The 18241-nt window shown below is 39.6% G+C and overlaps 1 protein-coding gene across 1 annotated transcript in view; it reads right to left on the minus strand.

The window, feature by feature from the left end:
- Positions 1 to 284: 284 nt before the first annotated feature.
- LOC106573212 (polypeptide N-acetylgalactosaminyltransferase 18) overlaps positions 285 to 18241 on the minus strand; it is a 97752-nt gene continuing 79795 nt past the window's right edge. The window contains exon 11 of the mRNA XM_014148041.1: positions 285 to 969. Within this exon, the coding sequence (XP_014003516.1) occupies positions 820 to 969 (150 nt within the window). The 3' untranslated portion in view covers positions 285 to 819. The remainder of the gene's footprint in view (positions 970 to 18241) is intronic.

Below are 18241 nucleotides of genomic sequence, written 5' to 3' on the forward strand. Positions count from 1 at the left end.
GTAACGTAAAAAAAAAAATAGCAAAAGGTCAAGGGGTCTGAATACTTTTCGAATGCACTGTATGGGGGAAATAATTGCATTCCTTGCAGAAAAAGCATCACTATTTCTATGTGTTGTGAAAAATATACGTGGTATCAAATAAACTATTTGACTTCATCACCTACAGTATGATTTTATATTAAGGTGTCTTCACAAAAAACATAACTGAGATGGACAATCTTGATTGACTTTAAATAAAAGTATGAGGAATGATTCAGGAGATGGAAAACCACCCACACAAAATATTATTTGTCATCAGCATTTTTACTGTAGGTTTTTATAAATATCCAGTATACACTTATAAAATAGCTTGTATATTCTCCCAACATATTGGCAACAGTTCTTTGATACCACCGACTTGATTTCATAATAACATTCAATCTACAAACCTGAGAAACAAACAAAACAAGAATAACAAAGGTTTTTCAAAAACATGCTACACAGTAGCATCAATTACAATGTACATTAGAGCCAATGCAAGCCTGAATTCAGTGTGACAAAAGACAATCTGCTCAAAATACATTGAAACATTTAAGTCTCATTATAGACCCAAGTCTGCCGGTTCAATCTCATATATTAACAAAGGACATTGTTTACATTTATCAAATTATGTCTTTGAGTCTAAGAGACATCAAGGTACTAAAAGTGTCAGCATATTTATAATTCAATTATTGCCTCAATAAATATATATCTTTAAAGAAGCAAAGCTTCTATGTCTGTCAGTTACAGATCCAGTGTTCACCATGGGCAGCTCTTTCCCCTGCAGGACGCAGGATCCCCTCATTGGAGAGTGTAGGTTGACAGTAGGTTGGTGATTGTCCATTTCTGACCAGAGCACTTCTGTATGGCCAGCTGGTAGCCAAACTCCGTTTCACCGTTCTCTACCAGCTCCAGGCAACGTTTGGAATTCATGTTTTCTATGGAGCCTCCCTTTAGGACACAGAGCAAATACCAAATGTTGAGTCATGCAGTCATTTCACTTTGCGCATATACATTGTGTCCAGTCATTTCACTGTGATGAAATACATTGTGTCCAGTCATTTCACTGTGCTGAAATGCATTGTGTCCAGTCATTTCACTGTGATGAAATGCATTGTGTCCATCAGGAGCTCCAACTTGTAATGGCAGGCCAATGAGGCCATTTAAAATCAACATGATATTAAGGTGTACATCTGTAATCACAGAGAGAAAATTAATGCAGATGGATCTTTTACATTTTAGTAATTTAGCAGACGCTTTTATCTAGAGCAACTTCAGTAGTGAGTGCATAGATTTTCATACTTCTTTGTTCTGGCCCTCCGTGGGAATCGAACCCACAACCCTGGAGTTTGCATGTGCCAAACTATTCAGTTCCTGCAGGTGACAAAAACATACCCATAAAATGATGCTGCCACCACATTACTTGAAATTGAAATTTGAACGTAGCAAAACATGACAATTGTGAAAGGGGTGTGTAGACTTTCGCTACCAACAGCCATAAGAGAGGCCATTTGATAATGTCACCTGGGGAATAACGAGAATCTATATAACTGAGGCTAGTCTACAATCACTAAGGATAACGATCTAAACGCTTTCAACCCCAGGTTAATGTCTCTGTTAGGTCCTGCTTTTCCTCTCCCTCTTGCACCCCAGTATCTCTACTTGTACATCATCATCTGCACATCTATCACTCCAGTGTTAATGCTAAATTGTAATTATTTTGCCTCTATGGCCTATTTATTTCCTTACGTCCCTAATCTTCTACATTTGCACACACTGTACATAGATTTTTATATTGTGCTATTGACTGTAAGTTTGTTTATGTGTAACTCTGTGTTGTTTTTGTTGCAAGGCTTTGCTTTATCTTGGCCTGGTCGCAGTTATAAATGTGAACTTGTTCTCAAATGGCCTACCTGGTTAAATAAAGGTGAAATAAATACAAATATATATATACACACATTACTGTAACAAATTTAGACTTCTGCAGGTGCCAGTGGATGTGGAGGAGGATTTGTCCAATGTAAAAAAACAAAATGGCTCGATTGTGTCTGCAGGAAAACTGAAGATCTCTGATTAAGTTAATTGAGGATGTTAAATGGCAACCACCAGATGATAAAGAAACCACTTGAACTGCATGTTATTAGATACTTGGATAGCATCTACCGTGTCATGCCACTCAAAGACAGATACAGTGCCTAGTGAAAGTCTACACACCCCTTTCACAATTCTCACATTTTGCTGCCTTCAAATTAAAATGTATAGTAAATGTGGTGGCAGCATAATTGTATGGTACACTGGTCACCTGCAGAGAATGAGGAGTTTGTCAGCATCCAAAGTAAATATGAAAAGAGCAAAGACCAGGTAAAAAAAACCTGCCTAAGTCTTCTGAATGCCTAACCCTGGGATAGAGGTGTATTTTTTTGTGGGGCAACTACACAAATTTGAATGCCAAAGACACACCATAATGACTTTCCAATAGGTGTTGAGTGTTCCTGAAAAGGTCCATTCCCAGTCCTGACAACCTTTTCATATGTCGTGATGTCAGAATGCACTCACTGTTCCAGAAATGTGGTTATTACGCAGCAGGACCGTTAACAAGCACTTCCTGCTAATTATCTATAGGCTGTTTCAACTTGTCAATTTCAAATTCATTTCTAACACGTTGTATTTTCTAACAACAGTTTGAATTGAGGCGTGTTCCGCCTCATAATTTCACATAGAAGTAGCCAATTTCAGCGCTGCAGACAATTTATGTTTGAGGCTTTACGAGCCGGTGTTTGCGTAGATGAAGTACACAGATATTTGCGCGGTCTTGCACGAATTAGAACATTTTCTGAATGAATTAAATCGCTTTAGCCGTGATTGCAAAATGAATCAAGGCTCCTTTTGTTATTTAATTTTATAACTAAAATGGTTGACTGTATTTAAAGACATGGATGACTTGTATGCTGTGTGATGACGTGCACAAATTAATGAGTGATTGATTGATGTACTGTATATTGAAGCAGGACTTAATGCCAATAAGTAAGTTATCCTAAAACAGCTAGAGTAAGAAATGCTTTTTCGTTTTTCTTGGAATAGAAAAAACAATATTCATCAAATTAATTAAGCTACTTTTCTAAAAAATCTATCCCATATAGTCTGTTCTATTCAAGACTCCCTTTGACTCTTAGGCCTACAGCTCTATGTCATTTCAATAACTTAGCTTCTCAAAGATGCCCTCTGGTGGGCAAACTAGCACTAACTACAATTAATGGCAACAATGGCTGACACTTAAATAACGTGCCATAGAATTTGGCTGCAGTATGACAACTTTTAAAGGAAGAACCACTGTACGCATCAGCAACCACAGCTAATGAAGTCACTGAAACCCTTAACAAAGAGATGGTCTGTTTTGGAATGGGTGGCCAGTAATAAACTGGTCCTGAACATCTCTAAAACGAAGAGAATTTTCTTTGGTACAAATCATTCCCTCAGTTCTAGACCTCAGCTGAATCTGGTAATGAATGGCGTGGCTGTTGATCAAGTTGAGGAGACTAAATTACTTGGTGTTACCTTTTGATTGTAAAATGGCATGGTCAAAACATACAGATTCAACAGTTGTAAAGATGGGGAGAGGTCTGTCCATAATAAAGAGATGCTCTGCTTTTTTGACACCACACTCCAAAAAGAAAGTCCTGCAGGCTCTAGTTTTGTCTAATCTTGATCATTGTCCAGTCGTGTGGTCGAGTGCTGGAAGGAAAGACCTAGATAAGCTGCAGCTGGACCAGAACAGAGCAGCACGTCTTGCTCTTCATTGTAATCAGAGGGCTAATATAAATACTATGCATGCCAGTCTCTCTTAGCTAAGAGTTGAGGAGAGACTGACTATCACTGTACATAACTACTGTAAATAAAAACAGCATTTACAGTGGTACAAATATATTCTTGAATTCGATCAAATTTAAACGCACATCATTTTCAATTTTGTACTAACAAGTGGTTTCCATGTTGGTTGCCATGTTGAATAATCCAATAATTATTGGTATGACACGGCTCTCGGAACTCATTAAGGAGGCGGCTTCTAAATGAAAATACTTGCAGATCAATAAAAGGTCCCTGTAGATCTAATTCAATTTAGAGGATTGGAGGATTCTAAATTAATATCTAAGAGGCTTTTATACAATTATAATGCAGGGTTAATAATAAATGTATATATTTGTAGGGGTTGATGCATTTTCGCTAGGGCAAATCTGGTCTGTGATATTGATTTAGAAATGTAAAACCTTACAGAACATTATATAATTATAATGCAAGTTTAATAATAATAAATAATAATAATAAAAATCGTTGGATAACAGACAGAAGCTGCCTCTTAATGAGCTCCGAGAGCCTATCTTCAATATAAACATTAATTCAGAAGGTTAAACCCACAGGTTTTAAGCCTGCAGTAGGTTATAATAATACATGTTGGGAATGTTAAAAAGTCCAAAGGTTATGGGTGGAATTTTGGCTGTCAGAAGTATTCAAATCAACCAATGTCAGCCTTTAAATGCATTATTATCCAAATGTTTGAAGTGCGTGTGGGCGACGGAGAGAAACAAAATGGTGCAGTTTGAGGCCATGAGGCGGAGAGTGATGCGGGCGCTGGAGATGTGAGCAGGTGGGTCTGGGTAGGTGTGATGTAGTTGTCGTTTGTATGTGTAGGTGCCGAGGCTACATAGAGCATGACTACATGGAACTCTATTCCACATCAAGTAACAGTACAATTTCATTTAAAAAAAAAACATATTAAAAAAGCACAGCGGAGACTGTGAAGCAACACAATCATAGGCACAGACACATGCATACACACACACACACACACACACACACACACACAGATTTAGTACTGTAGATATGTGGTAGTGGTGGAGTAGGGGCCTGAGGGCACACAGTGTGTTGTGAATGTATTGTAATGTTTTTAAAACTGTACAAACTGCCTTCATTTTGCTTGGCAGCTAATGGGGATCCATAATAAATACAAAAATGACTGCACCATCAACTTGATTCTTCATCAGACATCGCTTGCTGATTATATTCAGTCAACACATATATCTTAAGAATTTCATGGAATATAATTGAACATTTTTGTTTCTCTTAGAATAAAAACCTTAGTGTAACAACAGTTTTAGTAAGTAATATGCTACAGTCTAGTTACAACTTCTTCTGACCAAGTAAACACAAAAAAACAAGTGTCTTTTTTCGGGTGTGCGTGCAGGACAGAGGAATAGCAATTCTTACACTATTGTTCTAAATTCAAATCACCTTCATCCTCATCATTCTGTTTATTGAAATTCAATTTTGAACAATTATCAGTTTCTATTTGGTTTATATCGCCCATTCATTGACAGCATTCATTCAGGTAGAGACATATTAGCGCCAAAAAGCATAATCATTGCTCTAACTCCCCCTTGTGGTGGTCTGGAGCAATGAAGCAGTGGCGCAGGGTAACGTAGTAAATCACAAATTGCCTCTAAGTCCCGCGGCATAATCTCAAAAGTTTTAATTAAGGAACCACTGTATATGGTTGAATCATCAGCATACATGGACACACATGCTTTGTTTAATGCCAGTGGCAGGTCATTGGTAAAAATAGAAAAGAGTAGAGGGCCTAGTGAGCTGCCATGCGGTACACTACACTTTACATGTGTGACATTAGAGATGCTTCCATTAAAGAAAACCCTTTGAGTTCTATTAGATACTGTAGATAGCTCTGAATCCACGATATGGCATAGGTTGAAAAGCCATAACACATGTTTTCTCAACAACAGGTTATGGTCAATAATATCAAAGGCTGCACTGAAATCTAACAGTACAGCTCCCACAATCTTCTTATTATCAATTTATTTCAACCAATCATCAGTCATTTGTGTCAGTGCAGTACATGTTGAGTGCCCTTCTCTATAAGCATGCTGAAAATCTGTTGTTATTTTATTTACAGATAAATAGCATTGTATTTGGTCAAACACAATTTTGTCCAACAGTTTGCTAAGAGCTGGCAGCAAGCTGATAAGTCTTCTGTTAGAACCATTAAAGGCTGCTTTAACACTCTTGGCTAGCGGAATTACTTTAGCTTCTCTCCAGGCCTGAGGATAAAGACTTTCCTCTAAACTCAGATTACAGATAGGAGTGGCTAAATTGTCAATGCCAGAAGGTTTGTCCTTATTAACCAATAACAATTTTTCCACCTCTCCAATACTAACTTTACAAATTGGAAATGTTTTTTTCATTATTTTTATACATTAACATAATTGCTCATTGTTTGTCGTGGGCATTTGCTGCCTAAGTCTGCCCACTTTGCCAATTAAATAATCATAAAAAATTATTGCCAACATGAAATGGTTTTGTGATGAATAAGCCATTGATTTCAATGAAAGATGGAATTGAATGTGTCTTTCTGCCCATAATTTCATTTAAAGTAGTCCAAAGTATTTTTTCCATCATTCTTAATATCATTAATCTTGGCTTCATAATACCGTTTCTTCTTCTTTTTGTTGAGTTTAGTCACATCATTTCTCAATTTGCAGTAAGTAAGCCAGTCAGATGTGCAGCTAGACTCTATTAGCCACTCCTTTGGCCCCATCTCTTTCAACCATACAGTTTTTCAATTCCTCATCAATCCATGGAGCCTTAACAGTTCTAACAGTCAGTTTCTTAACAGGTGCATGTTTATCAATAACTGGAAGAAGCAATTTCATTAATTTATCAAGTTCAGCGTCTGAATGCTCCTTATTAATCACATCACACCAACAAATACTTTTTACATCATCCACATAAGAGTCAGAGCAAAATCTTTTTTATGATCTCTTATACACTATTTTAGGCCCAGCTTTTGGAACTTTTACTTTCCTGGATATTGCCCCTGTACTGTGATCCAATCGGTACGTATACAGCTTTAGAACAAAGTTCTACAGTATTAGTAAAAATGTGATCGATACATGTGGATTATCTTGTTCCCGTAGTGTTTGTAAACACCCTGGTAGGTTGATCAATAATCTGAACCAGATCATAAGCACCGGTTACAGTAGAACCTTCTTCTTGAGCGGACCGCTTGATGAAAACCAGCAATATTCAGGTGCCCAAGAAAGTAGACCTCTCTGTTTACATCACATACACTATCAAGCAATTCACACATATTATTTAGATAATGACTGTTAGCACTTGGTGGCCTATAGCATCACCCCAAAAGAAAAGGCTTTACAACTGCCAAGTGAACATGCAACCACAACACTTCAATAACACTTGACATAAGATCTTCTCTAAGCATTACAGGGATATGGCTCTGAATATATACAGCAACACCTCCCCCATTTCTGTCTCTTCTATAGATGTTATATACTTGCATTGCTACTGCTGTATCATGAGATTAATTAAGGAACCACTGTATATTAATTTTTTAAGTGAGTCTCAGAAATGGCTAATATATGAATGTTAGCAAGTTATTGATTTCATGAACCTTATTTCTAAGGCTACATATATTAATATGGACTATTTTCAGCCCTTTCCTGGGTCGCTTATCAGAGATGGAAATAATATGGAAAAGAACAAACAAAGCAAGAGAAAAAAATCCACTTTCAACAGTCCATTAATGAATTCAGCAGTCCATTAATTAACTTAAAGGGATACGGCGAGATTGAGATTTAGGTCGTTTTTCTACTTACCCTGTCAGACGAACACATGGATACCATTTTTATGTCTCTGCGTGCAGTTTGGAGATGATTGAAGTTAGCATATAATTAGCTTAGCACAATTGCTGGAAATCTCCAGGTAGAGTAGATCGCTCCTCTCAAAATAGGTAAATAGACCTAACTACTCCAAAGCTGGGTGGTTAGTCATATATAGTCTTACAAAGCTATACATATTAATCAATATTATAGCCTATATTCCCTTCTCTCTCCATTCGATAGGCTATGAATACATGACTGAAGGGTATGCTTCGTCATTTTATGCATGGCTTTCTCCCAATCAAACAATGAACGTAACAGACTTCCATCTCAAAAAGTTATTTGAATAGCCTAAAAACGTAAGGTAGCCAAGAGGACTAATAATGAGGGAGAACAAACAATATCAATAGCTTATAGAAAACTCTAATGACAAGTTTAATCAAGTTTAAGCTTATTAAGAAATAAATGATCCATGCAGGCCGAAATGGCCAATAACCTATCCTCCTACTAGGCCTATCATAAAAGCTTTAAGACAAATTTAAAGTTATAAACAGTAGCTTATTTCACAAATATTTTAGCCTATGAAGGTGTTGTCCTAAAGTTGTGGCTTTCAAAAATAACAAGAATAAAAGTCTATAGTTTAAGCCTAAACATAGACTATTCTCAATCATAGCTTTATGAGAGATGGAACGATATTATTTATTTTTCTATTATTTTATAAGGCAAATAAAGCAATTATTATCCAGTTCTGAAGACAGTAGACTGCTTCTATCCAGCCCATGATGTAGGCCTATAAGCTCGCTTACTACTTTAAGATAGCCCATTCTTCATCAGACAATTAATTCTCCATCATGTGCACGCCACACAGACAGACACACACACAAACCTGTTTTGTTTCTCCACCAGAAAGGAATATTAGAATAGATTTGCCATTGCCTGCACTTAGCCTTTGCACGGCTTTTAACAACATTATCTGTCGTCATCATTCGTCCAATTGCATTTGATTATTGGGGTGGCCAATAGGGCGATAGCATGGTATATCTGCCCTTAACCTTGTTCTGAACATCTCCAAAACAAAGGTCATGTGGTTTGGTAAGAAGAATGCCCTTCTCCCAACAGGTGTGGTTACTACCTTTGATGGTTTAGAGCTTGAGGTAGTCACCTCATACAAGTACTTGGGAGTATGGTTAGACAGTACACTGTCCTTCTCTCAGCACATATCAAAGTGGCAGGCTAAAGTTAGAGGAAACCAGGTCTAGATTTATCGTAATCGCTCTTCTTTCACCCCAGCTGCCAAACTAACGCTGATTCAGATGACCATCCTACCCATGCTAGATTACGGAGACGTAATTTATAGATCGGCAGGTAAGGGTGTACTCGAGCGGCTAGATGTTCTTTACCATTCGGCCATCAGATTTGCCACCAATGCTCCTTATAGGACACATCACTGCAGTCTATACTAATCTGTAAACTGCTCATCTCTGTATACCAGTCGCAAGACCCACTGGTTGATGAATATTTATTAAACCCTCTTAGGCCTCACTCCCCCCTATCTGAGATATCTACTGCAGCCCTCATCCTCCACATACAACACCCGTTCTGCCAGTGACATTCTGTTAAAGGTCACCAAAGCACACATATCCCTGGGTTGCTCCTCTTTTCAGTTCGCTGCAGCTAGCGACTGGAACGAGCTGCAACAAACACTCAAACTGGACAGTTTTATCTCAATCTCTTCATTCAAAGACTCAATCATGGACACTCTTACTGACAGTTGTGGCTGCTTTGCGTCATGCATCGTTGTCTCTACCTTCTTGCCCTTTGTGCTGTTGTCTTTGCCCAATAATGTTTGTACCATGTTGTGCTACTACCATGTTGTGCTGCTGCAATGTTGTGCTGCTGCCATGTTGTTGTCATGTTGTGTTGCTACCTTGCTGTGTTGTCATCTTAGGTCTCTTTTTATGTAATGTTGTTGTGATGTGTGTTTTGTTCTATATTTTTATTACATTTATTTTTAATTCCAGCCCCCGTCCCCGCAGGAGGCCTTTTGCCTTTTGGTAGGCCGTCATTGTAAATAATAATTTGTTCTTGACTTGCCTAGTTAAATAACGTTTATTTTTTTAATAACAATGTTTTATGGGTGCATAATCATGATAGGACAAAGGTTGACATTGCCCAATCCTAGTTGTGATCTCTAAACATTTATGCGACAAAGGGGACAGAGAATCTCTGTCTGCACCACGTGCTCTCATGACTGGTGTCCCCCAGGGCTCGGTTCTAGGCCATCCTCTTTTCACCAAGTCACTAAGCTCAGTCATATCCTCACATAGCAATGATGGGAGAGACAATGTGGATGACATTCAACTCCACAGTCCCCTGCTCCTAGAGTGCAAAGAACCTCGGCATGACCTTGGACAACACCCTGTTGTTCTCTGCAAACATCAAAACAGTGACTCGCTCCTGCAGGTTCATGCTCTACAACATCCGTAGAGTACAACCTTTTCTCACACAGGAAACGGCACAGGTTTTAATCCAGACACTTGTCATCTCCCGTCTAGACTACTGCAACTCTCTGTTGTCTGGGCCGCCGTTTGTGCCATCAAACCCCTGCAACTTGTCCAGAACGCCGCAGCCCGCCTGGTGTTCAACCTTCCCAAGTTCTCCCATATCACCCCGCTCCTCCACCCCACCCCGCTCCACACTACACTGGCTTCCAGTCGAAGCTCGCATCATCTTCAAGACCCTGGTGTTTGCCTTTGGAGCAGCAAGGGAACTGCCACTACCTACCTTCAGGCTATGCTCAAAGCTTACACCCCAAATCGAGTACCCTGAGGGCAGCTCCTGCTCAGCCCAGTCAAATAGCTTCTCTGTCCTTGCACCCTAATGGTAGAATGAGCTTCCCCCTAACATCAGGACAGTGGAGTCCCTGCCCATCTTCTGAAAACATCTGAAACCCTGCCTCTAAAGATTATCTTAAATAAATCCCACACCGTGGTTATGACGGGAGATTCAACTGTTATAATCCAAATTATGTAAAAATATCACTATTGCGTCATGTCAATGCCATTATGACATAATTTCACTCCCAAGGCAAAGCATTTAAAACGTGAGTCCAGCCACTCAGTGGGTATAACAATAATCATACCCAGATGCAGATTATCCACTGCCCAGTCCGCAGGAGGCGTAGAGCACCTTGGACCGTGAGGCGCAAGAGGAGATTTGGCAGGAGGAGACGTTAGGTCCCTTAATAATCATCAGCTCCCTGTTAGGTACAGTGCATTCGGAGAGTTTTCAGACCCTTTGACTTCTTCCACATTTTGTTACGTTACAGCATTATTCTAAAATGGATTAAATAGCTTTTCCCCCATCGTCAATCTACACACAATACCCCATAATGACAAAGCAAAAACAGCTGTTTAGAATCTTTTGCTAATTCTTTTAATAAAAAAAACCCCGGAAATATCACATTTACACAAGTAATCAGACCCTTTAATCAGGACTTGTTGAAGCACCTTAAGTATTCTTGGGTATGGCGCTACAAGCTTGGCACACCTGTATTTGGGGAGTTTCTCCCATTCTTTTCTGCAGATCCGTTCAAGCTCTTTCAGGTTGGATGGGGAGAGTCGTTGCACAGCTATTTTCAGGTCTCTCCAGAGATGTTTGATCGGGTTGAAGTCTGGGCTTTGGCTGGGCCACTCAAGTACTTTGAGACTTGTCCCGAAGCCACTCCTGCATGGTCTTGGCTGTATGCTTAGGGTCATTGCCCTGTTTAAAGGTGAACCGTCGCCCCAGTCTGAGGTCCTGAGCACTCTGGAGCAGGTTTTTATCAAGGATCTCTGTACATCCCCACAGCATGAGGCTGCCACCACCATGCTTCACCATATGGATGGTACCAGGTTTCCTCCAGACTTGACTCTTGGCATTCAGTCCAAAGAGTTCAATCTTGTTTTCATCAGACCAGAGAATCTTGTTTCTCATGGTCGGAGTCATTTAGGTACCCTTTGGCAAACTCCAAGCAGGCTGTCATGTGCCTTTTACTGAGGAGTGAGTTGTCTAGCCACTCTACCATTAAGGCCTGATTGGTGGAGTGCTGAAGATATGGTTGTCCTTCTAGAAGGTTCTCCCATCTCCACAGAGGAACTCTGGGGCTCTGTCAGAGTGACCATCAGGCTCTTGGTCACCTCCCTGAAAAAGGCCCTTCTCTCCCGATTGCTCAGTTTAGCCAGGCGGCCAGCTCTAGGAAGAGCCTTGGTGGTTCCAAACTTCTTCCATTTAAGAATGATGGAGGCCACTGTGATCTTGGGGACCTTCAATGCTGCAGACATTTTTTGTTACCCTCCCTCAGATCTGTGCCTTGACACAATCCTGTCTCGGAGCTCTACGGACAATTCCTTCAACCTCATGGCTTGGTTTGTGCTCTGACACGCACTGTCAACTGTGTGACCTTATATAGACAGGTGTGTGCCTTTCCAAATCATATCCAATCAATTGAATTTACCACAGGTGGCCTCCAATCAAGTTGTAGAAACATCTCAATGATGATCAATGGAAACAGGATGCACCTGAGCTCAATTTTGAGTTTCATAGCAAAGGGTCTGAATACTTATGTAAATAAGGTATTTTTTATTTATTTTTAATACATTTGCAAAAATGTCTAAAAACCTGTTTTTGCTTTGTCGTAATGGGGTGTTGTGTGTGTAGATCGATGTAGATTATTTTTTAAATCCATTTCAGAATAAGGCTGTAAACGTAACAAAATGTGGAAAAAGTTAAGCGATCTGAACATTTTCTGAATGCACTAACTGTCCTTTGGGCTGCAAAGCTCACTGGGCAAAAGTCTTAATAATTTGGCTATATATTTAGCCTCCAAATATAGATTTAATATACATGTAGGCATAGATTATTCTCGATTTAACAAACAATAGCCTAACTTCTAGGATTCTCTGCACTCCACACTCACTAATTTCTATTTAATCGTATGACTTAGGTCAATAGGCAAAAAAAAACGTAAGTACTGTATGTTCACAGTTCAGATTTGCGAGCAGTGCTTCAGTGTCCTCAAATACAAACTGCACTGATCAGAATGAAATACTTCTATTTTCCGTTAGTAAGGTATTCTATCAACTGCACTGCTGCGCTTATAACCTATGGCTGTGCGTAAAACTTCAACTGCATATCTCATGAGTAAAGCCTTTCTGCCCTGTTTTTCCTAACTCTACACTAAATCAAAATCCTTTCAAATAATGCTGTAAAATAAAGTACATGAGTCAAATAAGTACTAGATCTAAAACAAATGCGAGCTGGTAGATTAGTCAGCCAGGCGAGGTGGAAATGTAACTCCAAGCTTGGATGTGCGCCATGCACAACGGACATGTAGGGACAGCCCTAGCCTACAATACCACAACCATTTAGTCATATTTCACTACCCTTTGTTGTGACAGCTGGCAATAGGGTCTCAGCTTTCTGTAGGTATTGCATTTATTTCCCAACTCTCAATATTGACCGTTGTAGCGCTGCTTTTATTTTTAACCAAATTAATCTTTGATATATAGCCCCTATAGGCTACAAAGCACGGGAAGCGCACAACTACCATTTGAGGTGATTGTATAGGCCGACAGTGCCTTCAGAAAGTATTCACATCTAGGGCTGTTACGGTTACCACAAAACCACACCTACGGTCACGGGTCATGACGGCAGTCAAATTCCATGTGACCGTTTAGTCATGGTAATTGGGCTTCTCCAAGCTCTGATGCGGCTGAAGTTCATTAGTAGTCTACCAAACTTGCTAACTGCCTGTTACTAAGCACTGTATGGACTGTTAAACGGCCATCACTAACATTGAGTGGCTGCTGCCAACATACTGACTCATCTCTAGCCAGTTTAATAATGAAGAAATGTATGTAATAAATGTATCACTAGCCACTTTAAACAATGCAACTTTATATAATGTTTACATACCCTACATTACTCATCTCATATGTATATACTGTACTCTATACCAGCTACTGCATCTTGCCTATGCTGTTCGGCCATCGCTCATTCATATATTTTTATGTACATATTCATTCCTTTACACTTGTGTGTATAAGGTAGTTGTTGTGAAATTCTTAGGTTAGATTACTTGTTAGATATTACTGCATGGTCGGAACTAGAAGCACAAGCATTTTGCTAAACTCGCATTAACATCTACTAACCATGTGTATGTGACAAATAAAATTGTATTTGATAATCACCCTGACATCAATGCAAATGTAATGGAAAATCTAGTCAAACACTTCATGAGAGCCCATGAGCTTATGTTGCGCAACATTTCTATAGGCTATGCAATTGCGAAAAAACAGTCATGGTCTCTATTAAAAAGAGGATCCCATCAGATTTCTATAGGCTAGGCTTACTACATATATTTCTCAACTTTCCTAATATTAAGCACATTGCTTATCTTTACAACAGGCCTATAGCCTACTTGGCTGGCATGAAAATGAACCATGGGAAAAGCGTCCTCCATTCGCTATTTAAGTGCATATATTACATGTATTATTTCCCCCCCATTTCAAGACAGGTGCATGATAATGGTCCTTTCCAAAATCTAAACAAATTTCACACACATATTATTTGGTATATGTAAAGACAAGATTAAATCAAATATAGTCTGATGGGTGACAATATTAGCCTAACACTTGTGAATGATGCCCAGCTTAAGGCAAGAAACAGGCAAGCATTTTTTTTGCAACTTTTTCAAATCCTAGCCCATAGGCCTATATGTTTTGAAAAGGTTTGTATCACAACTAAAGTGTTTATTTCTAGCTTTTAATATAATAGGTAAACTTTTGTACTATGGGGGATAGTATATTGACAAAAGGCTAGTGATTTTTCTGTTTGTTAGGCCTATTCATCTTTTTGGCTGACAAAAAATAAATGACAGTTCTTCCTATATCTTCAATATTCGTCTCGGAATTGGATAAGGAAGCGCACAGTTGTGTCCCTGATGTGTCCATCTTCACTTGTAGCCTGTGAGAAAGACCTGTGCGAGAGGTGCTTTGGCACGCAGCCAGGAGAAGGGAATTATAATTGTTATATTCAGTCCAAGGGCACAACTGCCTTTGGCCGTAAAAGGCATGTTTTTTTTTTTAAGGGGCATTACAGCCACACAAAGGGGATGCAGCTGGGAAAATCGAGGCATTATCAAATGCTTTTCAAATTGTGAATGAGAGCGACTGATGAAGTGTTTACCACCTTCGCATTAAACTAAGCAGAGCTCATGGCTTTCATGCAACTTTTTCCAAATCATCATTAGTCGCATCATGCAGCCTTAGAATGCATTAAAAATCAAAACATATAGCCCAACATTTGAATCACAAAGTTACATAAATAACTCTAAATGAAGCATATAGGAGTACATGTTTCTTTGTTCACTGCACAACACAGAATAGCGTCATGTGCACACTCAAATCGTTTGGAGAAAATATATTGTCCATTTTATTCAGCTATGTTCAATTGTATTCTTCATACTATGAAATAATGTCACGGAATTCTAAGCAAATCTTGTCTGCTAAATGAACAAGTGTATCCCACAGCCATATGGCAAAGCCAGATCAGGGACTAACATAAGGACAACTCAGAGTATGCTATTCTGTTCTACATATCATGTTTCTTTAGACCTGTCTAAAATAAATCATGGATTTATTGTGAAGGTGTAGGCTATATTACATGGATTTATTAGACTTTTTAAAATGTAGATGTTCCAAAAGGTCTGCATCAGTGGCTTGTAAGAAGCCAGGAGATGCTAAATGTGTTTATGTTAATTAACGGTCAATTACTGTGAGACCGGCAGTTATTTGCTTGACAATCACTGGCTCACAAAATGTCATGACCGCCACAGACCTATTCACACCCCTTGACTTCGTCCACATTTTGTTGTGTTACAACATGAATTTAACATGTAATAAATAGAGATTTTTGTCTCAATGGCCTACACACACAATACCCCATCATTAAGCTGGAGGCCCTGGGTCTGAACCCTGCCCTGTGCAAGTTAGTCCTGGACTTCCTGACGGGCTGCCCCCAGGTGGTGAAGGTAGGAAAAAACACCTCCACTTCACTGATACTCAACACTGGGGCCCCACAAGGATGAGTGCTCAGCCCCCTCCTGTACTCCCTGTTCACCCATGACTGCGTGGCCATACACGCCTCCAACTCAATCAACAAGTTTGCAGACGACACAACAGTAGTAGGCCTGATTACCAACAATGACAAGACAGCATACAGGGAGGAGGTGAGGGCCCTGGGAGTATGGTTCCAGGAAAATAACCCCTCACCCAACGTCAACAAAACAAAGGAGCTGATCGTGGACTTCAGAAAACAGCAGAGGGAGCACCCCCCCATCCACATCGATGGGACCGCAGAGGAGAAGGTGGAAAGCTTCAAGTTCCTCAGCGTATAGATCACTGACAAACTGAAATGCTCCACCCACACATACAGTGTGATGAAGAAGGTGCAACAGCGCCTCTTCAACCTCAGGAGGCTGAAGAAATTTGGCTTGGCACCTAAAACCCTCACACACTTTTACAGGTCCACAATTGAGAGCATCCTGTCGGGCTGTATCACCGCCTGGTACGGCAACTGCACCGCCCGCAACAGCAGGGCTCTCCAGAGGGTGGTGCTGTCTGCCCAACGCATCACCAGGGGCAAACTACCTGCCCTCCAGGACACTTACAGCACCCGATGTCACAGGAAGGCCAAAAAGCTCATCAAGGACAACAACCACCCGAGCCACTGCCTGTTCACCCCGCTATCATCCAGAAGGCGAGGTCAGTACAGGTGCATCAAAGATGGGACTGAAAGACTGAAAAACAGCTTCTATCTCAAGGCCATCAGATTGTTAAATACTGTTAAAATAGCCATCACTAGCACATTAGAGGCTGCTGCCCTATATACATAGACTTGGAATCACTGGCCACTTTAATAATGGAACACTAGTCGCTTTAATAATGTTTACATATTTTCCATTACTCATCTCATATGTATAAACTGTATTATATCCTATTCTACGGTCTCTTAGACTATGTCACTCTGACATTGCTCGCCCAAATATTTATATATTCTTAATTCCATTCCTTTACTTTACATTACGTGTGTTTTGCTGTGAAATTGTTAGATATTACTGTTAGATATTACTGCACTGTTAGACCTAGAAACACAAGCATTTCACTACACCCGCAATAACATCTGCTAAACACATGTATGTGACAAATCAGTTTTGATGTGATGTCAAAGTGGAATTATGTTTTTCAGCGTTTTTACAAATTTATTAAAAATGAAAAGCTGAAATGTCTTGAGTCACTAAGTATTAGTGGCAGCGTAGCCTAGTGGTTAGAGCGTTGGACTAGTAAACAAAAGGTTGCAAGTTTGAATCCCCGAGCTCACAAGGTACAAATCTGTCGTTCTGCCCCTGAACAAGGCAGTTAACCCACTGTTCTTAGGCTGTCATTGAAAATAAGATTTTGTTCTTAACCGACTTGCCTAGTTAAATAAAAGGTAAAATAAAAATTAAACCCCTTTGTTACGGCTAGCCTAAATAAGTTCAGGAGTAAAAATGTGCTTAACAAGTCACATAATGAGTTGCATGGACTCACTCTTTGTGCAATAATAGGTGTTTATCTCTGTACCCCACACATACAATTCTCTGTAAGGTCACGCAGTGAATTTCAAACAGATTCAACCACAAAAGACCAGGTAGGTTTTCCAATCCTTCGCAAAGAAGGGTGCCTATTGGTAGATTTTTTTATTTTAAAGCAGACATTGAGTATCCCTTTGATCATGGTGAACTTAATAATTACACTTTGGATGGTGTATCAATACACCCAGTCAATCAATCAAAGTTTATTTGTCACGTGTGCCAAATACAACAGGTGTAGACCTTACAGTAAAATGCTTACTTACAGGCTCTAACCAATAGTGCGAAAAAAAGGTGTGTGTGTGTGTGTGTAGGTAATTAAAGAAATAAAACAACAGTAAAAAGACATTTGAAAATAAGAGTAGCAAGGTTATATACAGACACCGGTCACTACAAAGATAAAAGTATCCTTCCTAACTCAGTTGCCAGAGAGGAAGGATATCGCTCAGGGATTTCACCATAAGGCCAATGGTGACTTTAAAACAGTTAGAGTTTAATGGCTGTAACAGGAGAAACCTGACGATGGATCAAAACAGTGTATTGTAGTTGCTCCACAGTACTAACCTAATTGACAGAGTAAAAAGCCTGTACAAAATACAAATATTCCAAAACATGCATCCTGTTTGCAACAAGGCATTAAAGTAACACTGCAAAAAATGTGCCAAAGCAATTCACTTTTTGTCCTGAACACAAAGTGTTATGAGTATGTCAAATCCAATACAACACATTACTGAGTACCACTCTCCAAATTTCAAGCATGGTGGTGGCTGCATCGTGTTATGGGTATGCGTTACAGACTGGGGAGTAAAATGTGAATGGAGCTAAGCACAGGCGAAATCCTAGAGGAAAACCTGGTTCAGTCTGCTTT

Source organism: Salmo salar, chromosome ssa16 (genome assembly GCF_905237065.1).
Source record: "Salmo salar chromosome ssa16, Ssal_v3.1, whole genome shotgun sequence".
NCBI classification, from domain to species: Eukaryota; Metazoa; Chordata; class Actinopteri; order Salmoniformes; family Salmonidae; genus Salmo; species Salmo salar.